General features: G+C 41.5%; 2 protein-coding genes across 2 annotated transcripts in view; both read left to right on the forward strand.

The window, feature by feature from the left end:
* The first annotated feature begins 4687 nt into the window (after positions 1-4687).
* On the forward strand, positions 4688-14483 carry LOC144022631 (uncharacterized). The gene is made up of 3 exons (XM_077527596.1): positions 4688-11550; positions 12879-13036; positions 14049-14483. Exons 1-3 carry the CDS (start codon positions 11328-11330, stop codon positions 14412-14414), a joined length of 747 nt encoding a protein of 248 aa, XP_077383722.1. The 5' UTR covers positions 4688-11327; the 3' UTR covers positions 14415-14483.
* Positions 14484-16393: 1910 nt separating this feature from the next.
* micall2a (mical-like 2a) overlaps positions 16394-24901 on the forward strand; it is a 118953-nt gene continuing 110445 nt past the window's right edge. Inside the window, exons 1-9 of the mRNA XM_077527636.1 lie at positions 16394-16600; positions 17963-18011; positions 19704-19845; positions 21096-21256; positions 21329-21447; positions 21532-21924; positions 22015-22166; positions 23515-23560; positions 23822-23979. Coding sequence (XP_077383762.1) covers positions 16458-16600; positions 17963-18011; positions 19704-19845; positions 21096-21256; positions 21329-21447; positions 21532-21924; positions 22015-22166; positions 23515-23560; positions 23822-23979 — 1363 coding nt within the window. The 5' untranslated portion in view covers positions 16394-16457. The remainder of the gene's footprint in view (positions 16601-17962; positions 18012-19703; positions 19846-21095; positions 21257-21328; positions 21448-21531; positions 21925-22014; positions 22167-23514; positions 23561-23821; positions 23980-24901) is intronic.

Consider the following 24901-nt stretch of genomic DNA (forward strand, 5'->3'; position numbering starts at 1 on the left):
TCTACAGAAACGTGCTATTCCTGTTGTTAACGGATGTGGTTACAGAGATCACACTAATCCCATATTTATACAACTAAAAACTTTAAAATTCAATGAATTGATGGGGTTTAACCACCTTAAAGTAATGTATAAAGCCCGTCATGAAATTTTACCAATTAAAATGCAAATCAAATTCATAAAAAGGGAAAGTGAGTATAAATTATAAGACGAACAGATTTTTTTTTTTCTAAATACAGAACAAAACAAAAAATTTATTTCAACTCAAGGTGTCAGTTTGAGGAACAACCGGGATTCTAAAACCATCTGTATTTTTAAAAAATGTATAAAATCCCAATTACTGGAAAAATATATATAGCACAAGGTCATGCAGTTGAATCATTTTGTTGTATTGTTGCCTTGAAAGCATCTTGACTGCTTTCTGTCATTCATTTTATGTTGATCATTTTGTTGTGTTGATCAGGGGCAAATATCACAAGTTGTATTTCCTTCTGTCGCCTTTCATTTCTTTTTTTTTTATATAATAATATTTGAATTGAAATGGAATTGAAAATGTACTTTCAGGCGCTGAAACTGTATTTAAGCAATAGGCAGTAAAATTACTTGAAAAAAGACATATTTCTCTGTATGAGTTGAACGTTTTTTTTTTTTTGTGGAACCACTGGCAATAATTCAGTAACCTCTTTTATTGAGACATGCACGTAAAATCATCTTTTGTCATTTAAATGTCTAAATTTGAAACACCGTTGCTTGACTTTTAAATGTGGGACCACAAAGCTTCTGTATGGTGGATTCAAGTCTTTGTCTCCATGTTTTCCTATCACCTACAAAGCATTTACAGAGCACCCTTGGTGAATTAAAAAAAAAAAAAAAGATACATTTGCCTATATTTTCATTTGAGTGAGTAGTGGAACAAATTTCTCGTTTCGTCCAGAATGATGAGCTGAAATTGTAAATAAAACACGGCACCAAAGCCAATTATTAACTTTCATGTAAGATTTAAAAGAAGAAGAAAAAAAAGCGATGCTAAGCGGGCGCCTTTCAATCGGTCGCAGACAAAAGCGGGAAGCGGCTGTCACGCTGCGTGGCGGCTCGCTCCTCGCCGCCGCGCGGCAGGCAGATTAAAGGCGGCGATGAGCATGCCGCCATGGAAACCATTTTGCCATGAAAAGTGCGTCTTGTTTAGCCCCTCTGCCGACTTGACGTGAAAGCCTCTCTGCCGAGTCACAAGAGCCGAGGCAAACAGTGTCGGCATGCGGGCCCAAGGAGGAAAGTGGACTTCCCCATTGGTGCCAAATTAACCGTGGAGCTAATTGTTCAATCATTTCGAGCCCGGGGTCCGCTTTGATGACACCATGCGGACCCTTTACCGCTGGTGTTGCGTTACGTGGAACTTGAGGATCCTCAGTGAGGCGTGCCCGCACTTGTCGGTCAGTGGAAGCTGTCGCTCACAAATCAAAAGGTAAAATTGTAGGCCATCCATGTGTACGGAGATTTTGTGCAAGACTGAGTTAAGTGCATGGGTGACTATGGCTCTCCTTTCCCCACATGTGGGGGGGGGGCATTACAGTAAGTTTACTGTAAAACCCCATCAAAAATGTCTTCTTTTTTTTAAATGCGATGTAGCAGGGGAAGACTGTATGTAAAAAATACAGTGCCCCCGTTGACATCCGTCTCTCCCCGATGCCGTAATTGCACCTGTATGGTGTCCTATAACTTGCTGAGAGCTGTGTTTATGGTGATCTATCACCTTTCTGCACAAGTCCCGACAGCCTGGGCTCTTGGTCCGGCGCCAGCATCCGATTGGACGGGCAGCAGCCAGGCGGAACGGCGATGACTGACGGCGAGCAGAAGGGCAGGCTGAGTAGTTAACTGCCGCTGTCATCATCATCATCATCATCATCATCGTGATGGTGCCAGGCTGCATGCCCGCAACCGCGCCCACTTGAGTGCATAATGCACGTATTGATCTCAATGATCAGCTTGACAGGACTGTAGACGCTCCTCGGTGTCTCTCCCCTTTGCCCCCCTCAAATGTGCCGCGACGTGCCTCGTCGCACATCTGTCTGCTCTCCGTCTTCCTCTCCGTGGCACGGCGGCCTTAGATCATCTCCTCCTCGGCTACGCTTGACTTATGCTTTCCTGGAGGGGGGGGGACGACAAGTCTCTCGCCTGCCACTTTGATGTTTCAAGTGTGATTCGCTGTTGGACGGCGTCCGCTTTCCCTTGATGCCACTGACATGAAAAGTGGGCGGCGGGCCTCTCGGTTTCGTCCCACGACCGCTGATCCACGACTAAAACAGTTGGCCCCGACGCTCTGCGAGATACGCTTACCCGGGAAGAGGGAGGCACGAGACATTGAGGTCTCCTCAGGCGTGACATCCACTTTTCCTCCAACTTACACAAGACTTTTAACGGGCGCTGATTGAATTATGCCTTGAAACCATTTAGAAAAAGAATGGCCCTCCGCCAAGGTTGAGCTGTTAACAAAAGTCCGACTACATTCTAGCCAGTGGCAGTTTGTGCAGTTAGCAGTGTGCACTCTGACAAGAATGAGGCATTTTTTCTTTTTTTTTTACAGTTTAAAGGGGAAGTCAAACCCACCAAAATAAAAAAATGTATATATATATATATATATATATATATATATATATATATATATATATATATATATATATATATATAGACAATAATTTGTTTTATGCTGCCCCACTAGCCCAAATACGGTATTCTGGTTAATATTGCGTCATAGTGCAATATGACTGAAGCAGCAAAATCCTGCAGTTTTGATCAATATCAGAAGGCGGCCATTTTGCCACTTGCTGTCGAGTGAAAATGACATCACAGTTGCTCAGGTCTCAGGTAACAAACAATCACAGCTCAGCTTCAGAAAGCAGGTGAACTGTTGCCTAACCCTGCCTTCACATGCTATGGGATATGATGGACCTTAGCACTCAGACACTCCTTTTTTTTTTTTTTTTTTTTTTTTTTTTTTTTTTTTTTTTTTTTTTTTTTTTTTTCTGCAGAGCTCAGAATTGTTAATTCGGTAGTCTTACCGATTCAACGTCTCGTCATCATTGCTCTTTTTTTTTTTTTTTTTTTTTTTTTTTTTGTGTGTGTATGTGTGCGTGCGTTTGCGTGCGTGCGTGCGTTTGCGTGTGTGCGTTTGCGTGCGTTTGCGTGCGTGCGTGTGCGTGCGTGCAAATACGTATAAATTTATACTCATTCATTCACCTAAAACCTTATAAATATCCCATTACCCTTCGCCTTAACCAGGTACTTCAGAATCTTGCCAGAGTCGTGAGGTTTAAATGGTCAGGAGACCAGAGAAAAGGTCAGAAAAAAAAAGAAATAAAGAGAAAAGAAAGGTAAATCAAAGTGACATCCAGCACCGACCAAACACTTCCTGCCTTCCCCATGATTACAAAATCAAAGTCTTACGCCAACCCCGGAAGCCTCTAAATTCCAGCAAATTTAGCGAGATCTCAAGAGCCCAGAGGAAAAACTAAAGAGAGGAAGGAGGGAAGGATCGATAAGGCAGAGTGAGATCAATAGAAGCCAGTACATCCAATCCATCAAAGTGAAGTCCAGCACCAACAAGACCCCTCCTGCGTGGTTACAAAACCAGAGTCTTATGCCAACCCCAGAAACCTCATACTTCTAATAAATTAAGATCTCAAGTGACCAGAGGAAAAACTAAAGAGAGGAAGGAGGGAAGGATAGATAAAGCAAAGTGAGAACCACAGACACCAGCACCAACTGATTCAAGGGGCTGTGGGAGGGAGAGGGTACTTCTGTTGAGTTTCAGTAGATGCTGGTGCGACGGATCTGGCATGCATAAGGACCACCACCAAAGAAAGAAGCCGTCAACCGCGGTCCAGCAAAGCGAGCACCCCCCCCCCCCCCCCCCCCCCCCCGGAATCCCCAGGCCGCGGCAGCACCAAGGCCACCCCCAAGCCACCCGAGCGGACACCGGTCGGCGAGCCGACCCAGACACCCGGAACACCCCCGCCCCAGCCCCGGCCCACACCCCCGAGCCCAAGGCCGCAGAACGAGGCCCAGCGGGCCCCCACAGCGCCCCACCGGTCCCTAGCCCCCCTCCCCCCACGACCCCCCCGCACCCCACCCAAACCCGCCATCCACCACGACCCAGGCCCCACCACCCCCGACCCCCAAACCCCCGAACACACCCCGACCCCCCAGCACCCAACCCCCCACCCACCCATACCTCCAGCACTCAGACACACCTAATTACGAAGGAGTTGTGTTCATGTGCTTTTGGGCACACAGGGCAGCTAACATCGTCTTTGCTCGTAAAACCGAATCTTTATGGTAAATAATGAGTTGTAAGGACAGGACATTGAATTGTGTATGCTTCTCTCAGCTTAGAAACTCGGGTATCAAAAATAAATTCCCGGTTGTCCAGTGGAAAATACAACATGAGGGTGCGTTCACTTGCAATTTTCTACCTGACGTGGTATTTACCATAATTTCGATACCACATGAAGGCAGCATAAGCACCGAGCAACTGTGATGTCATCTTAAGTCGACAGCAAGTGGCAAAATGGCCATCCACTGAGATGGATAAAAAAAAAAAAAGTGCTGGATTTTGCTAACTTTGCTCGCGTAAGATGAGTTCTCGCAGTATTTGTGAGTTCACCAACTCCCGAGAATACATCATGTACCGAGCACATTGATTTCCACAGTGGTTTGGACCAATCACAGAGCGACATTGCGCTTGAGGGCGGGACATGCAACTGTGACGAAACCAGAAACCAGCGCTGATGCCAGAAAATTCACATTGACAAAATCTATGCTTTGCTGCCATCTTGTGGTACCTATAGGCAAATATAAACCTTTTGGGGGATGTTCCCTTGGTCAATTGAATAACAGCCTTCAAATGTTACCTTGGAGTTTTTAAGGAATTTGAAAATACATTATATCAAAATTGTGCTAAATCCACACGAGTAAAGTCTTTTTTTTTTTTTTTTTTTAGTAGTTAAACGTTCTTTCTTTCTTCAAATGTTTTCTCGACTGTTCAAATAGTTTGCGTAAAAACCAAATAGTTCTACACTGAGTTGAGGCTGAACAAACGCTGTGTGTGGCGGGGCTGTCGACTGACTGAATAGACACCTGCGTTTGTCCCGGGCACACAGCTCGCTACGGGGATTTAGGGTCTAATAGAAGACCATCATTCCCCCCACCCCGTCAAACTGCTTCTGTCCTTTTAAAGCCTGTTGAGCCACATAATCAGGGCCAGAATTGGGGGAGGACTTGAGATTGTGACAGACGCTTCTAAAGAAACGCTGGTGGATAATTGAGGGAGGCCTTAAGGCCACAATGGTGACGGCTCACGTCAGGCTTCACGCGTGGGGTCTCGCTGGTGGTTCGGAAGCTTGCCTGGGTGACATGCTAACCGCAGAGATCTTGTTTTGTTATTAGCAGCAAGACAATGAGTGTGTTCTGTGGGTTTATACAGTCACAGGTGAGACATACTCCGGGGGAAACTTGGAGTTGACTTGTTGGAGCTTGCGCTCATTTATTGGGAACCAAACTCTAGAGCTTAACTTGTCCCTGGGAAAGACGTTTAGCAATCTGTCAATGGTTACATGTCATTCACTAGTGGCAATTGACAGCAGATTTTGTTTTTTTGTTAATACATCCATTCTCAAAATGGGTGGCTATCAGCAGTTGGCGGTTTCTGGTATGTGCAATATGGCAGGCGTCATCACAATTAACGCATTGGCGTTTGTATGGGGAGTTTGTGCCTTCTTGTGGAGTCGTCCACTGTTGAAGAGATGTGAGGATAAAAAGGGGGGCGAGGGGGATGATTCTTGGGAATGATGGAATGGAAGGCAAAAGATCAAAGCCATCAGGTGCTCAAATTTGAAAGCAAATGTAAGAGGAGGAGGAGAAAGAGCAAGTGATGCCGGTATAAGGACAACTGGCTTCATTTTGTTATTTTATATAAGTAAATTTGACTGTATTTATTTAGAGTGGGACCAAATAGACTCGTAATACATATCCAGACTGAAGGACTGCATGCTTCAAGCAGACCAAGAGAAGCTTATCCATGCTTTTATCTCCAGCAGACTAGATTACTGTAACGGTCTTCTGACTGGACTCTCTCAAAAGAACATGAGACAATTGCAGCTCATTCAGAACGCTGCAGCTCGAGTTCTGACCAAAACAAAAAGATCAGAACATATTACTCCAGTACTTAAGGATTTACACTGGCTCCCTGTCAGCTGTAGAATCGATTTTAAAGTTCTGCTACTCGTCTATAAATCACTAAATGGTTTGGGTCCTGAATATATCCAAGAAATGCTGATTGAGTACAAGCCCAGCAGGGCTCTGAGATCTACAGACTTGGGCCAACTAGTGGAACCCAGAGTTCGAAGCAAACATGGTGAAGCTGCATTTAGCTATTATGCTGCACACAGATGGAATAGGCTACCAACAGAAGTGAAGTCAGCCCCGAGTGTAAATGCTTTCAAATCCAGGTTAAAAACTTTGCTTTTTTCTTATACCTTTGATTAGGGACTTTTAAACAGCTTTAATTAAGTGTTTTTTTAATTATTATTATTTTAAACTTCCTTATGTTAAATGTTTTAAAGTTTGTTGAATAATGTTTTAAGATTGTTATTGTATGTTCTTTTTAGTAAATTTTGTAACCTATTTTCATTTATTTTTCTTCCTCTGAATGTTAACTACTGTTTCTTGATGCTTATGTGTTGTCTTTCCTTGTGTAAAGCACATTAAGTTGCCTTGTGTATGAAATGGGCTATACAAATAAACTTGCCTTGCCTTGCCTTGCCTAATATTTACACTTGGAAGAGAGTAAAATAAAGAATTGTGAAAAAGTCAAAGTCATTCAAGGATTGAGGAACGAACTCATGAACTTCAGGTTGGGAGACTGCCACACTACCACCTGAACTATGCCCCTCCTTTTGTTTGCTTATATCCCAGAGGAGACCAAACACATTGTTTTTGGTAACGGAGTTATGAACATTCCAGCTGACACGAGCGATATACAAACACACAGCAGGAGCTGCGTAGCTCAGAGCGTTGAAGTTGAAGGTTGTGAGTTCGTTCCTCAACCCTTGAGTGACTGATTTTTTTTTTTTATCCCAATTCTTTCTTTTACTCACTTCCAAGTGTAAACATTACTCTAAAACTGAGTCTAATTAGTCACACTCTAAATCGAGTCAAATTTGCTCTGTTTACTGTTTAATGGATGGGGGCTAAAGGGTCTTTTGCATAGGACACCATTCAAGCTAGGACCCCCACTGGCTACTAAAGACCTTGAACATTTGTGTTGTGAGAGTTCAAGGTGACAAAATAGAACAAAAACAAATATACCAAAAAAACAAGGTCAGCCATTTTGCTAGATTTGTTATTAAGACTTAGCGCACGCTTACACTAGGGCCATTGTACCGCGTCCAAGCACGGTTGCTGCTAAAGTCCGGATTCTATAGGTCGGGGCTATAGGTAGTGTGAGCGCAATCGATCCGCGCCTGAGTATGGTTTGGATCCCCAGTTTGGCACGATTGGGAGAGGTGGGCCAGAGAACGATATGGTTGGCCGCACATGCGCACAGCCGCAATGAATAGTCGCAGCGCGAAACATAACCATGACGACACGTACGTACGTACGTGCGCGTATATAACAAGCGACCAGAACTGTTGAACATACAACAGCCAGACTCTCCCTAGCAAAGAGATGGCAGCAGCAAAGGGCTCACGTTGGTCTGATCAAGTCAAGTCAAGTCAAGTTTATTTATATAGCCCTTAATCACTAACCTGGCAATAGCCAGATTGATATTGCGCTTCACTCAAGGGAGTTCTCCACAATATCCGTCTGGTACCTCTGCACGGTAGTTTGCTCGGGAAAGGCGGGACATTCTGTACAATAATTTGAGCTGATTGGATGTTTGTTTTTAACCAATCACGGCCACGGATGAAAATATCTTCGTTCTTGTCGAAGGTGGGGGTAAGCACGAAAAATGCACGAGCGCCTCTCGCTGTTCAACATTCAACAAAGAAACGGTGAGTAAATCTGTGAGAACAGAAGTCATTGTAACGTCCATTCGTCCATGTTAGGTTTGTTTGTTAGCCGCTGCGTCGGCGCTGGCTTCCTTGTTTTGTCACAGTTGCATATCCCGCCCCCAAACACAATATCGCTCTGTGATTGGTCCGAACCACTAGCGGTACAAGATAATTCATCTTGCGAGAGCAAGGTTACTTAATCACACGAAAGTCTCAAAGGGCTTCACATGCCCACAGTTGACAAATACCAACGACATCCCCGAATCGAACCACAAAATGGCAAGGTAAAACTCTTTAAAAAAAAAAAAAAAAAAAACATCAGGGGAAAAAAGAAAAAAAGAGTGGTAATCCCCCTTCCAGGATGACTAGGCTGAAATGGATGCCGAATGGGCCGAATGACGCCGTCAGGGAAGTGGGTCCTCATCCAAATCCAGCCTGGTAGGTCGGGGCAACTATCTCCATGGCAGCAACTTCAAGGTAATGGTCCGGCCCGGATTTCATCCCGACCAACCAGCGCAGGAACCTGTAAAACAGCATCCAAATCGGTCATTGACACCTGGACAACTGGAGTAATCATGCGTTTGCTGATGTGATGAGCGAACAGACTTCCATGGCTAAAAATTATAAGCTTTTGCCACTTTAACATGGCAGCGGGCAGCAGTGACGTGGATGAACAATCACACAACACCCTCGTCGTGACAAGCTACAATCTGACATAATGCATTTGGCCAATATTACGATTCGCTCCATCCACCACTTGAGCCCGTTAAAAAAGCGAGAGTTGTGCTAAATGTCGTGCGTCGACGGATGGTAATCATCAATTATGATTCGTCAATGTGATGTAATTTGCAGGATGGATAAGATCAACGTCTAATGAGAGCCAAAGTGAAGCTCGCGCTGTTAATGACATTTCGCATTTTCATACCCATCAGACTGAAGCTGACTGGCATCATTTGCCTGTCGTTCATTAGACAAATGTTCAATCACTGCAGCACTGTGCAAACACATAACACACTACATGCTCACTGCTGTTTGCACACATTTTAATCCCCGAAATAAATGACTAAGTCTGTACTGTAGATCAGAGGTCCCCAACCACTGGGCCGCGGACCGGTACCGGGCCGTGGGCCACTTTGGACCAGGCCGCGGTGGCAGCACAGTTGAAAGAATAAAAAAAAACTTACTGTACTTGCGGTTAATTGATTATCCGAGGCTTTTAAAATGTTTTATTTTGAAAAGTGACCGGATTCTCTCTGTTTACGACAGACTCGGAAAAATGCACTGGATTAAAATAAAGACTAAAATGCTAGATTTTTGTCGACTAAAATGGACTAAATAGAGCAGGGTGAGGTTGACTAATTATGATAATAACCATGATTGAAACGGGACTAAAACTGAGACTAAATTTAAAAATGGCAGATAAAATTAACACAATTGGAACCAAGTGCAAATAATGTTCATCAGGGAGAAAATGCACTAGAATGGAGCTCTTTGAGTGCCAACTGTGTTTTTAAATCATTCAAACCCACAAATCTCTAAACATGTTTTTTTTTTAAATACTTAACGTCCTTCACTCCCAAAAACGTATTTATACTTTTTTTTTTTTTTTTTTTTTATGTAAGAGCGTACAGTAGGCTTTGATGCAGCTTCTAACATGAAGAGGTGGCTTAAAGCAATTGTAGCTATTACAAAAACGGCCAGCATGTGGCAACAGAGTATAAGAGATCAGCCAGGGCTATGTTGCAACAAGTTCTTTTTGACAGTGTTTTCACCAGGAATGTGAATATTGCTGAAACTTAGCTATATTCTAATGCTAATTGCTGTAAAATTGAAACAGAACTGTAATCTTGTAGGTAGGTTCCGTGTTTTTATAGCAATAGAACACAATATTCTGTGGGCCTTGCAAAATCAGTCCAAATCCAGTAAAACAGATGGGAGCAAAAATGGCTGCGAGTGAATGAGTTAATTTTACATGTAAATGCCTTGATCAGCAAGAATAGGATTTCTAAATCTAACAATTCCTGATGCATTTGTAGAAGATTGGTTGGAATCTGTGGCTAGTAAGGAACTTAAAAACTCGCTAACTTGCCCATCTTGTGTCAAGTTACGGTTCAAAATAAAACGGGTTCTGCCTTAGATATGGTCCAGTAATCCTTGAAAGTGGAATGAGATGTTTGGCGGAAAGCCTAATCCGCCTCTGCCAAGGTGTTAAATCAGTGTTTGAACAGGTGTAGATGAAAGGGCCACAGGTGAGAGCGAAGGAATGACCACCTTGTGACTCATCCCTGCGCTCTGACTGGTCGCCTCTCTCGCTGGCTCGGCATGCTGATCAAAGTCGCGCGAGCGTCGCCATCGACGACGCTGACAGGCCAGTGTTTTTGTTGTTTCCAGACGATGAAATTAACCGACGCACCTGTGTTTTTTAATTCGTGATGGCTACCGACTCGTCAGCGATCCGTCAACGGCGACCATACAGCTGGCGCGCTTGCGCAAGCTGAGTGCTAATAATCAGGATGAAATGTGTTGAAGGGCTTTAATCGTGTCGGGTAACACTCGGGGCTAATGACAGCGTGTCGTCGTTGCCGTCGTCGTGCTTGCTGGATGACAGGAATTCAACGATGAATATGATAGCTGGTGTCCACGTTTGCTTGAATCGTATCGCACCAATTACTGATAAGTTTGTACCCACTTCACAATATTAACTGCTCTGAAATCAGTTGTCCTAAAAAGATGGCATCATCCATCTTCAACGTGACGAGTGGTTCCCCATCAACACTAAAGGTGTTCTTCATAAAGCGTCGTCACTCCCGAGCTGTCGGTTTGCCGGCGCGTGTTTATTCTGGAAGCCGCCACCTTTCGGATCTCGTTTGACGACTCCTCAGAGATAAGACCGGCGAGTGTTTTTCGAGACGACCCGCGTGCGTGTCTGAACAGACGGCCTCTCGATTGGGTTTCTGTCCATGGGACTGATTGAAACCTCAGACGGCAGAAGATGTTGCGACACGTTGGCTAAAGATGAGCGTCTCTTCCCGCCCCGGCCGACTGAACATGACACTGACGATCTGATGAGAGACGGGGTTAGATGAGAGAGGAGGTCATGTGATCAGGAAGTTGTATTGGATGAGAGAGGGCGGGACCACCTGAACCACTCTTACCTTGTGCCTCATCCCGTCCCTGAGCCCCTAACACAAAAGAACTAGCTGCTTAACCAAGAGCGAGATCGTTTCTGCACTGGGATGCATTCCGTGTAGGACTCACACCCAGGACTGGATCCCCTCGGCTATGTTCGGGCCCGGGCAACTGGTCTCTGCTCTCCTGCCTGCGGTTTTCCATTCACCCGCAGCTCCGTTTTTCCCCGCCTTCCCGGCCCGGCCGATCCTCATCCCGGCGGGGCCCTACATCAGCTACGAATCCCTGGGGAGTTATCTGCGACCGGAGCCATGCAAGGAGGCGCTACTGCTGGCCACGCAGGCCCTTGGCATGGGTCCACTGATGGACGGCGTGGGTGAGTCGAGTTCAACCAAAACCACGTATATGCTGCACAATGCTCTGGTGCAGTGGTTCTCTACCTGGGGACCCTAGTAGCTTGGGGGCCCACAAAATTATTATTTCATACTGTTTAAAAAATTGATATGAGGACTGGTTTGCCTATATATATATATATATATATTTAGCAATTACTTGCTTAGTTTTGGGCCAATTAGTTCTGATATGATTGTTACACCCTTGCATGTATAAAGTTAATGTAGCTAATAACGGGAATAAAGACCCATTTTATTCATGAATGATCAATGTGTTTTTGTTTTTTTATAGTTGGGTTGAAGAAAAGGCAGAATACTACGAGAATAATCTTATACTTCAAGGGAAAAAATGAAATTGACTTTCTTCTCATGTTATACATATGACTTTAATATCCTATTACTATTATGTCTTCATCTTGGGAAAATATGACTTTTTCATAACATTATGATTTTTATCCTGAAAAAATACAAATGAGTTCTTGTAACAATTGACTTCCTTTTCTTATGACATTACCATTTTTTTTTCTGTAAAAAAAATAAAATAAAACTGGATGAATTTATAATAAAATCAAGACACTATGCAAAAAAATGCAACCTTATAATTAGCCCTGACAGATAATCAGTCGATATTAGCTCTTTGGCAAAAGTCATCCAGTTTGTAAGCTAAATACACATTAGCGCTTGCGTACATTCAGTCCATAGAAGTAAAACAAAAATGACCTTCAAACAAACAAACAAACAAAAAACGCCCCCCCCCCAAAAAAAAGGACGTTTTGTTTTTTTTGTTGTTGTTTTTTTTTTACAATTTTCCTATGTTGCCAAAGTTCAACAATTACTATAGGACAGGCTATTCTCCTGTAAAACTGTCCATATCGTTATTGTTTGAACTAAGGGAAAAAAAGATGTCAATCGCCCAATTAATCCGTCATTGGAATTTTATTCTGCCAAATCCATAATCATCAAATCCATACCAGTTAGGTCCTACTTTTGAATTCCTATGGCCTTTAGTGTCACACATGGTAGCTATGTTTACTTTTGTAGGGGTCCCTGCACCCAAAAATATTTGCGAACCCGTGCTCGAGTGAAAGTCAAATTGTGCTCAAGTGTCAGTAAGACGTGAGCTTCAAGTAAATGTTTACAAAAGACCGACTAACAGCTCGTGACGAACAATCAATTATCAAGACGTGCTGAAGCAGGCCTAATGATCGCTATGCTAATTAGCCAGTCTAGAGCCATTAGCTCCTTGTCACCCGTTGGCGATTCAGTTAATTTGCCACTGTGCCTTTTTTTTTTTTTTTTTTTTTTCCCCCAGATGAGCAGAGGCCGGTGAAGCAGCGTCGCGCCCGCGCCAACTACAGCAGCTGGCAGCTAGAGCAGCTGGAGAAGGCCTTCGAGAGCACCCACTACCCCGACGTGTTCATGAGGGAGGCCTTGGCTCTCAGACTGGACCTGATCGAAGCCAGAGTGCAGGTGAGGACGACTTTGGCTTCTTCATGTTCAGTTTTAGGGCTGGACGATTTAAAAAAATGATTAATCGCAATTTGTTTTTTCTCTGAATGTTGCAATTACGATATAATATGTAACAAAAGTGGAGAAAAATTGTGGCAAATGATGGATTTGTACCCATTTTTTTGTTTTGTTTTTTTTGTTCTGTGGCTGATTTATTTGGTTTTGTATTGCCAAGCGACAAAAACAGGATGTACCAATAATTGTGTTTTTATCCAGAATTTCACAAACATTTGTGTTGACATATCGTCAGTTGCTCGTCAAGATGGATGTGTAAGATTACACACCTGCTAACTCACACTAGCCAAGACTAATATGTGGCTGCAGCAGCTGCTGTATGATTCATTTTTGAAAACTATGCTGTTCTTTTTGTTTGTTTAATGTGCTTGGATTGAGAGCTGCTGTATATCTTCAAGACGCTTGTGTCTTTTTTTAAAGGTAAAGGAATACAATGTAAAAACAGAAGGTAAACGTCAGAGCAATTATGATGATATGAGCAATGTTTAATGAGATTTGTGTGCTTTTGTAGACTTTTTGAATAGTTGAACATACCACGGGTCAAATTGACTCAAGGATATTAATTCTGACACTTAAAAAAAAAAAAAAAAAAAAAAAAAAAAAAAAAAAAAAAAAAAAAAAGGAAATTGTATACATTTTCTCCCTTTCAGTCTCAATTTGATTATTATGGTAAACTTTAATAGAGATGATTAGTTATAGATTACAGCTAACAAAACCCGAAATTCTCCATCTCAAGACATTAGCGAAGTAAGAAACAAACAAAATGTTGTTGTTTTTTTAATATAGAAAGTACTGTAAGTAAGAATTAGGATTCTGAAAAACACAAATTAATAGATCTGTACAGATTCACTTCTTGAATTAAACCACTGAAATATATTTTTACTTACTTGCCAACTTTTCTATGACTTTGTATTCCATTTCATTGAGATGCATTTTCATGTTCTGAATGTGACTCGAGGTTTGGTTCCAAAACCGGCGTGCCAAGATGAGGCGTCAGCTGAAGCTTCAGGGCCAGCGTGCTGGACCTCACCACAAAACAGAATGCGGGAACATCCCGGATAAAGCAACCCATCGTTTAAAACATCACATAGACGCTTCCGACAGCGAGCCCTGCCCGCGAGCTCAGGAAGATGACGATGACAACTACCCGTGGACAAAAGCCGCCGGCGCTGCGGCGAGCGGTCGGAGGTCAGAGCAGCTGCGTTCCAGCAGCATAGCCAAGTTGAGGGCCAAAGCCAGAGAGCACGAGGCCGAGATCAAGGGCGCCGTCAACGCGTCGGTGGGCCTCGTGACGTCTCAGACGCAGGAAGTGGATGCTGATTGATCACTTTCCTGCTTCCTGTTTTTCCTATATCACCATTACTAAGATAAACGTCAGCTGTCAAGGTGCAAATGTGAGTGTGTGTGACTTATAGTTTTAGCAATCTTAAGCACTGGTTCACGATTCACTATTATTGTATGTCACTGTCCCAATGTGAACGGTTTGAACGTCATATGCATTTGGACTTGAAATATAACCACAATAAGTTGTCGTGTTAAAGCGATGACGCTTCTAAATGTGATGAAAGCATCTCCACTTGATGCAACAACAATCATTTGTTCTTTAAGTAGTCCAGAATTCAACGTATGAGACAGTTCATAATATTATTCTCACTTGTTAACTTACTTAACAAACATGTACATCCATCATTTGAGAAAGAAACGTCAGAATAAGTCCCAGAACTGATGTCACAACTATTCAGTTTCGCCTTCGCTGCATGCCAGATGATCAACCAGCACGTCAAAAAGCTTCGTTCGGTACTTGAGAAGAGGCCAGTGTTGGTGAACGTCAAAACATGGCTGCTTTAACATGACAACACAGCTGCAGTCAGATGCCGTGAGCATCAGACACTTCCTGGCCAAGAATAACATCACCGTGCTGGAGCATCTCTCTGTATGATTTTTATTTTATTTTTTCCTCCTTCCAAGCTCGAGGTGATCATCAAATGGGCCCGTTTTGAAGAAGTAGATTCCACCAAAATTGCCAGACAACTTAATTTTGGAGCGTCCCAGAAGAATCCTTTCAAGAGTGCATGAATATTTGGGTGCGAAGGCTGGGAAAGTGCAAACGACTCTGAAGGATTACTTCAAAAGGAAAAACGTAGTTTGGGATTGAAAAATCGCTTTTTTGACACCAGTCCTAGTCCTGGAACTTTAATGACACTTTGTGTATGGACATAGGAATTCCTGTTTTGTATGTTGTGAATTACCTATGTACAGTACACCTTATATTCATGAACTAGTGCACTGTAGTAAAACACTGCACCCTACTGGGCAACTTCATAGGCAGAGAGTCCACTACAGTGCAGTCCTCGGTTCAGGATGGCAGCTATGTTCCCACAGAGAATTTGTATGTACACTTACACAACATTAAAGTTTGTTACAGTAAATAGTGTGTGTAAAACACTTCAAGGCCATAAAATGATTAAACAAAAAAATATATATAATGGTGGTGGTAACTGAGCAATGCCTTCTGTCATTTATACCCCAGTGTAGTTTTGACGGTCTTCTTGTATATGTCAGTTTATGTGGACCTTGTCGACAAGCCTTTCCACTTTCCCCTCGTTACACATCATCCAGCTTTATGGGTCAAAAATTGACACACTAAACCAAGTCAGTGAAACAAACATGAATTACAGTATTTGAAAATTTGAGTTAGTCATTTCACAAAGCCACAAGGTGTGATGGATTTTGTTTTATCAACCTCAACATGCTTGCACTTTTTTTTTTAAATCCCGAGATAATTGTGTGTGTGTGTGTGTGTGTTTTTTATAATGCCTGAATCCTAATCCCCAGCGTAATCTTGAGCATACATGATGTAAACATAAAGATAGCTACTTCGCGCATTTCATGTATTGATGGTATTTTTTTGGAACGTAACCCCAGCGGAAAGCGAGGGAAGACTGTATTTTTTTTTTCTTGACTGCATTGTGTTAAATCTGTGAAGAATGAGCAGTTGCGCATCATTTGTGCAGAAACCCCAGCCTCCACTCAAATATTTGAAGACAATTTATTTATGCACTCTTTGTAATTTTATATTTGCCTATATACTTATCATACATTTTTATTTTGGTTCCCGCAGTGAGTTTTGAAAAAATATGTGAGGACTTTTAGTTTTTTTTTCACCATTCGTTCGCGTTGTCTGTGTCAACTTCGATGGTTGCGCACCATTTGGCTCAGCCAGAAAGTCAAGCCAATCGCTCACTCGCCAACAAACAGGACGCGGCTGCTCCACCCCGCCCCCTTCCACCCCCCTTCCACCTCACTTCAACACCTTCCTCCTACTTTGCCCGACGCCCATTAACAGTTGGCGAGCACTTTTGGCAGCATGTCTGCTATCCAGGCTCTAGAGCAGTGGTGCCGGTGTCAGTGTGACGGCTACCGGGATGTGAACATCACCAACATGACCACGTCGTTCCGCAGCGGACTGGCCTTTTGCGCGCTCATCCACAAACACAGACCCGACCTCATGTAAGTACTGGGCACTTTATTAACCACACCTGGCCCACTCCTCCATTCTTGTTATTACCGTCAACCTACTTAACTTGATGTAGCAGTGTGAGAGGACTCGGACTGATTGACACAACATACTTTCCAAGTAATAAAGCACTAAGTAGACTATTGAATTATGTAGTACGAAATAATATAGGCTTACTAAAAGCAACATAAAACAAACAAACAAACGTAGGCTTGTATAAATACATATGTATTTATTAGGGGTGTGAATTGCCTAGTACCTGACGATTCGATTCGTATCACGATTCATAGGTCACGATTCGATTCGATACCAATTAATCCCGATACTAATTTATAAGTCCATTGTGATTTTTTTTTAATTTAAATTTATAAAATACTAATCAGTAAACTTGTACAGTGTAAGATTTGTATGAAAATGTATTATTTATCTGAAACTTAAGTCTTATACAGGTTGTAATCTGTTTCATGTTTGAACAGCATTAAAATAAAATATTAAGGCTTAGTGTTCCATTAATATAACATTTTTCCATGCTTAAGGTGTGAACCCTAAGACGTTTTGGTAAATATTTTTCCATCAAAAATGGATATTTAAAAATCCATTCGGCCGCCTATTGAATCGATTCGAGAATTGCGCGATGTAATATCACGATATATTGCCGAATCGATTTTTTTTAACACCCCTAGTATTTATGCAACCAGCCAGAGTGTACCCCGCCTACTGCCCAAAGCCAGCTGGGATGGGCTCCAGCACCCCCGCGACCCTTGTGAGGATGAAACAGTTAAGAGGATGGATGGGTGGATGCATTCAATGCAGCAATACCACCTTGGCTTAAAAAAAACCCAAACTTTGCTACATGGCCTTTATTGCTACTCTCAGCCGAAGGTTGCTGTCAAACTAAACACAAAATGAAGAGAATTACAAATGAATTTGAAACAATCACATAGCTTCCCCTAGCATACAACGGAAAAAGTACCATAGGCGCATGGGATAACAATTAGCAACTGTAGCAGAAACGGATATCTGAACACCAACAGTGCAGCAATGCTAGCTCATTAGCTTATCAATGGTCACACACAGGATGGGCAGGCTAAATGTCAGGATGGCAAAGTGGTATTAAGGCATTTTACTAGAATGATTATCAACACCAATACCTATACTGGTATTCTATTGATGTATCCCTAGGTAATTATATACATTCTGCCAAAGAGCATATAATTGTGGTCACTGGGCCCTATGCTGGTGCTTAGTTCGTTGCCTCAGGCCAATTCTGATTATGACAATTAAATCAAGTTGTAAAAAGTTGCATGATGGGAGAAAAAAAAAAAAAGGATACTTCTGACTATGTGTGTGTTCAGAGATTACGACTCGCTGCGCATGGAGGACGTGTTTGACAACAACAAGCTGGTAAGACGTCATCTTGTTCGTCCCTTTAAAACTTGACGTGTGATGTCACGCCTTCAACAATGTGCACTGGCTAGATAAGGGCAGCTGGAGGAAACTTCTTTCCTATGAGGGGCCATATTTAAGACTTATTCTACTTTTTACAGTATTTCAATGTTTATTCATTTTAAAAACACACCGTTAATTTGAATAATATGCAAAAAAAGTATGTTGTATCACATGAATGTACTTTTTTTTTTAACTATACTTCTACTGTCTAGTAGTCAAGTATAGTGTTACAGTAGTCTAGTGGTCTAGTAGTCGCAAATTATATTGTGAATTCAGTGACACTGAATTCTAAATACCGTCTCTTTAAAGTGATGTTGTCGAGCAGTTTTTGAATTTGTACATTCACATTTGATCCTTTTAATTATTTCACATATGATGACATACTCAGCAATTATGAAGTATTACAGCAGGGGTGTCAAACATAAGGCCCGGGGGCCGGATCAGGCCCGCAATGGGGTTTAATCCGGCCCGCGAGATGGTTTTGTAAAGTTAAAAAAAAAAAAAAAGACTGTCGGCCCAATTAATCAGCCGGCCACAATCAAAGCTTATAAATTCATAATTACACAAGTAAGTCTCAGTTGAGCAATGCATCTTGTACATGGAATTGCTCTGAATGTCGTTATTTTAAACACAATTTAAAGTTAGTTTGTTTAAAAAATAAAAACATGAATCAAACACAAACATGCTGAATAAGACACATTCAACTACACATATGACAAGGATTAACGTCCTTATAACTTAATTAACGGCACCCGGCACACAATCAGTGAACAATATACAGGTTTATGCAAAAAAAAATTAGGACAATATTTGTACAGATGCGCCCCACAATTTAGGGCTGGCCCACAAATAGCGAAAATCTGCATGTAATTGACGGCAATGTTTTACAAATTATTTTACAATTTTACCGATCCGGCCCAATTGCGAATATATTTTCCTCCATGTGGCCCCTGAGCTAATATGAGTTTGACACCCCTGTATTACAGTATTTATTTTATTTTATTTTTTTGCCAAAATACTCTTACTTAAGCACTTGTTTGGAGATCTCCTTTTAATTGAGCCGTATATTTGAATACAATTTTTATCGACTCGACCCACCTCTGCTCAATACTTCTATGTAGCACACATCTTCCTTGTTTTGCTTTTGACCACTTGACTTCGCTTGTTATGTTAACTTTTGAAGTCCCACGGACGGGAGTCTTCTGTCATATGAGTATTTTTTTCCATTTTTTTTCTGCACCGCTTCCTCCCATGCGAGGACGCCTAACCAGCATGTCACTGTGCGCTTTGTCAATGAATGACGACCTCGCGGAAGTTGGCTTCCTGCTACAAAGCAAAAGCAGCTCTGAGACCATTTACACGACTGCCATCAAGGCTCGTGGTAAAAGAAACATGAGTTTGGTAACAGACTCTCTTGTATATTTCATGACGTGTCACGTTTCCTGCACTGTTGTCAGATAAGAAACAATTTGGACAAAAGCGCCTCTTGTCACATTCAAAGTTTACATTTAAAAGTCATGTCCAAGTTGCTCCCTGTTGTATCCCGATGAATGCACAGGAAGTGAGCTATCTAGGTCTATTTAAAGCCGATTGTATTGTCCGACTGGTGACGCAGGGCTCCCGAGTGTCAGTGTTTTCCTTCTGAAGGCTTTTCAGGTGGCGGAGGAGGAGTTGGGCATTCCGGCTCTGTTGGACGCTGAGGATATGGTGGCCTTAAGGATCCCCGACAGACTCAGCATTCTCACATATGTCTCTCAGTACTACAACTACTTCAAAGCAAGAACACACAGTGAGAAACTTTCATGTCATCCTCATTTTCAGGCTTTTATTCAAAATGCCCTATTTTAGCTGTTTGGCCATTCTTGCTTCCACTGGATAGGCACAATATGTTTTGAAGATTTTTTTTCTTGTACCCTAACTTTTGTCCACACACTGTGATAGCACAACAGACATGGCATCTGTTAAGCTGACGACGTACACATTCATTTAATATATTATATGTGTGGGGAAAAGCGGTATCATTGTTACTTCCGCTTCCAATTGACATCCTTCAAATGTGTCCTGGTGGATGATTGGATTTTTTTTTAGCTGGACATGAAACTGTAGAACCTGGCAGAAACTCTAATACTGTTTTTTGTTGTTGTTGTTGCTTTTTTTCTTTTTATTTATTTATTTTTTCTTTTTCTTTTTTTAAAGCGGTATTAATTGTTGTTATTTATTTTTATTCAAAACTTAATCAAATGTGATATTTGTGAACTTAACTTCGTATATGGTATACTGTATAGTAAACATACAATGTTGGTTCATGAAAGTTTAAATACATTAAATAGCAAAAACAATATTTTTGAATTTTTGAAGTTACATAATCTTTGTCAATTTTTATTTTAAAAATTAGAAATTGATTTCTAAAATATTTTTAATAAAGTCAGTTTTTTTTCTCAACAATTTAGTGTGTTAAATATTGTTACCAATAAAAATGTAGGATCTGTTAGTTAGTTATTCTTTTTATTTTTTGTGAGTTTCAATAAAACAATTAGAACATTTTTTAAATGAGTTTTTTCTAATGAATTTTTTAATTAACAAAATAACATATTTAAAATTATTTAAAATATTTAAAATGTATTTGAAAGTGTATGAATATTGTTATCAATTTAATATTTTTACTAATGAAATTACAATATTTGCTAATTACTATTTAGTATTTATTATGTAGTATTTAAACAATTTAAAATGTATTTTTTTAAAACAATGAAAAATATTTATATATTTTCACATGACAGTAGTTACTTCTAAAATTATTATTGATTAAAATATTCACTAAAATTCCAATGTCAATTAATCTTTGTATTTGTAAATATTTTATTGTAAATACTGTATTGTCACTGATGGATGGACTTCATCTTACCTACAATCCTGAAGACGATAAGTGGTGTAGAAATAAGATGGAAGGAATTATTGTATTCAAATTTCTGACAAAAAAAAAACCCAGGATCCATCAAAAATGGTGAAGTGCATAACATTTGTCTTCCTCTTCGGTAGAAGTGAAACGTCCTGTGCCGGGTTCCAAGGAGGCCTCGTCAGAGAAGAAAAATCTCCCGGGGGCCGCCAAAGCCTTGCCAACCAAGACCACCATCAAGAATCAGGCTCCTTCCCCTGTTGCCGGCCGGACGTCTCCCAAGCTGGCAAAAGCTGCCGCTCAGGTGGGGTCACTTCATTGGTCACGCCTGCACATCTCCTCCAATGAGATCCCATCGTCAAGCTTTGTCTTTCAGGAGCCGACCACCAACAAAAGTGCAACACTCAACAGCAAATGTGTGGCTTGCAAGACTCACGTTCATCTGGTCCAACGACACCTTGTGGACGGCAAACTCTTTCACAGAAGCTGTTTCGTGTAAGGAGTCCCTAGACCCAAAATGTTTGAGGAACCCCCTTCCCTAACAGATGTTCTGATAGTATTTACATGATGCTATTCCAGATGCTGTGAGTGTTCGGGCACGCTCGCCGTGGGAGGCTACAAACCCGGGAAGAATCCTGACACTTTTGTTTGCCACGCGCACCCCGAGAAGACATCCAAACCTTCGGCCGAGGCTCGTTTCAAGTCCGCATCCGGGTTGTTAGAACGCTCCGTCGCCATCCAGCCTGCACCTTCTTCCAAGCCCGTCCGTCCGGTGCCCCCGACTCAGTGCTGGACCACCTCGGCGCAGAAGACTCAAGCGGCCCGGCGGAACTTTTTCCAAGCAGTGCCGCCTCCTCCGGCGTTCCCGCAATGGCCGCACATCGATGCGGGCAGAGCAGGAAAGAAAGTGGCCCAGCAAAATTGCAACAATAACAACAAACGTCTGTTTACAGTTCGCTCGGCAGAGAAACGGTAACAGTTGAATTCTTATCCTATTTGTCCCCTTTCTAATTTTTTTTTTCAAGTTATTAAGACTTATGATTTATGGATTTCACTCTGCAGCTTTGGAGAAGAATCCAGTCCAGCTGAGAATTCCACTCTGCCAAAAGTCAAACAAAATAAAAGTCCAGCGATGAATTTTCACACCAGCAGCGAAGAATCTGCACGCCATGAGGAGATCAAATGTAGCAACACAAGGTCGCCAACTGCCACAGGCAAGCAAATTCATCAACTATTTATTTTAGTCATGCACCCAACACCCTCCACCCTGACCCCTTGTTTGCCCCTCATTCATACAAAACAAAGCCCGTTGTCACGTGGGACAATGTTTATTTGAGTCACTCACTAGTAAGCATTCTCAAAAACAAAATGCACGACAAAATATTCTACTTTCTCAAATAGTGAGCTCTGATTTAATGGATACCGGGCTTCAATTAAGAAAATGGATGGATTGATGTACCACCATGTGCTGCAGTGGATGTGGCATCTGTAAAGCTGAAGTTGTTTATTTTAATGCGATATATAATTTTGGGTAGGTAATTATGGAGGACTTAAAGTGCCAAAATTAAGTGCATGAATACACCATTGAATAATTAAATAAATGTCATGAAATACTTAAATGTTTCATTCATTCATTAAATAAATATGTAATTAAATAAATCAATGTGTTATTAAATGTGCCATTACTTAATTAATGGTACATTTAATTACTACATGACACATTTATTTAATTATTTAATAGTTATTCATTTATTTACTTTTGGCACTTTTTCTCCTCCACAGCTAATAAAAAAACATGTATTTTTTTTTAACAGTGCAATATAAAATTGTATATATTTTTAACTCAATTTAAAGCATATTTGTGTGATTTATCTACAGTAATACATAATGTAAATGTCATGACTCGAGTCATGCAGGAGTAATATTTGGGTCTTGTCTCATGTCAGGGGTCACGCCTGGGTTAAGTTTGAGTAGAGTTCACGACCCGTTACGTGTCCGTTTTGGGTATTGATGTAACTCCATCCAGTTTCAACTAGTTTGGCTATATTATGTCTGGACTTTGTGATGTCAGTGCGATGTGATGTTTATTGATTTCCGGAACTATCTGTAATTACTGGGTTAGCAGCCAATCAGAGAATTCCATGTCAGTACTAGTACTCACATGTCCTCCATAACCAATGAGATTGATTGACTGTCCATTTAAGGGTCTGAGACTTGTGTGTGTTTTGCTGGATTATTGTCCACCTGTCCTGTGTCCTGTGAACTGCATCTCTGAGTTTCTGCCTCTCGATGTGAATAAATAGTTAAAATAGTTATTTGTGTCTGCGCCTTGGGATCCAACCTTCAGCACACAACAGTGTGCTTTATTCAAGGTGGAATCATATATTTTAAAATGCAGAAATCATTGTATTGATATATTTGTAGAAAAAAATATTAGTGTCACAGTAGTACGATGTTAAACAGTTGTCATAAAATATTGTGATAATTTTATAATTTATAAATAATTTTTCCAAAAGCCCAAATAAAGGCATCCCCTCAGCCAATATTCTATTTTGCCGACAGATCCTTCAAAGTCTAAACCTGCGGAAACCATAGCAGAGGCGCCAAGGTAAAGCCTATCAGTATCACTAACTGGCTTATTAGAGCCGTCAGTCTTGATCTTGTCTAATCTCATTCGCATCTCTAAACTACACCACCGTTTTCCCCCAAGCTTATCGTCTCAACAGCAAGTCTTCTCATTCCAATCCTCCACTAATGACTCCGGTGTGACTTTCATCTCCACTGTTGCTTCTCAGCACTTTCAAATTAGAAGACAAGTACTCTCTCTCCTCTGGTAACGTCCCACCATGTATTTCTTTGTATTGTGCAGGAGAGGCGTAGAATGTGCGGGAAAAGAACATCAGAAGGACTTCACGTCTACAGGTTTCTCCAGCGTCTCCACCAGTACCGCAAAGACGCCTCCCCTGACTCCAGTGGCTGTACCGCCTCCTCATCCTGTCACTTTTTCAGCAGCTGGCTGGCATCTGGGTGAGTTGATTCTATGGCTGAAATTAAATAAAAAAAAAAAAACAACCACCAGTGCACGTTAAATCACACTCACTTAGTAACATGATAAGCACATTAATACACTGGTTTTGTGGCCCACTACTGGCGCCCACTGACTCAACCGCATACAAACTAACGGTTAGCCAGTTTATAGCGATTCATGAACCTGAGCTAACAACAGCCAACTGCACTTTGAGTTGCTGATGCTTACGTCACTCACCAGGCCAAGCCCCACCTTAGAAGCCACACACACACACACTGGAAGTCACAGGTAATACAGGGAGCACTCGAGTATACGGATGAGTTCCATTCCGACGCTGCATAACCCGAATTTCGACTTATGTCAGATTTTACCTTTAAAGTTGATATTTACATTAAAATACATTGTACAGTAATTTAAAAAAAACACACTTGCGCCACCCGGAAGATGCCGGAACCAGTATTTCTTGTTTCCGCACAGACATTCATTGCTGACGGATGGCAAAGCGGAGCTAATGGAAACTTAAACGTGGAAATGTAACGCACCTTATGGTGAGCCGACCTGCTCGATGTGAAAAATGAATAGTGTTCTTGTTCAGACTTGGAAATAAAGTGAACTCCGCTATCCGCAAGTAACCAACGGCCATACAATAAGTTTTGTAATTACCTATAGATGTCACAAGATGGCTGCAAAGCTCCCTTTTCTCAGACAATGTAATGGTGTGACTCAGAGATGTGCTGCCTGTGACCTCCCCCTTTCCCTCATAAATAAAATAAAATAAAATAAATGCATATTAAAAAATAACCTGCAGATTCACGTGTTTGCAGATTTTTTTTCAGTATTTAAAAAAAATAATATGTAAAACTATGTAAAAACCTGCTTGTTTGTTTGTTCATATTTTATTTTATTGTGTTTATTGATTTA

This window comes from Festucalex cinctus, chromosome 1 (genome assembly GCF_051991245.1).
Source record: "Festucalex cinctus isolate MCC-2025b chromosome 1, RoL_Fcin_1.0, whole genome shotgun sequence".
NCBI classification, from domain to species: domain Eukaryota; kingdom Metazoa; phylum Chordata; class Actinopteri; order Syngnathiformes; family Syngnathidae; genus Festucalex; species Festucalex cinctus.

Coding starts and splice junctions, on each gene's coding strand:
- LOC144022631 (XM_077527596.1), top strand. CDS start 11,328: ATGTTCGGGCCCGGGCAACTGGTCTCTGCTCTCCTGCCTGCGGTTTTC. Junction 11,551..12,878: donor TCCACTGATGGACGGCGTGG/GTGAGTCGAGTT, acceptor TTTTTCCCCCAG/ATGAGCAGAGGCCGGTGAAG. Junction 13,037..14,048: donor TGATCGAAGCCAGAGTGCAG/GTGAGGACGACT, acceptor ATGTGACTCGAG/GTTTGGTTCCAAAACCGGCG.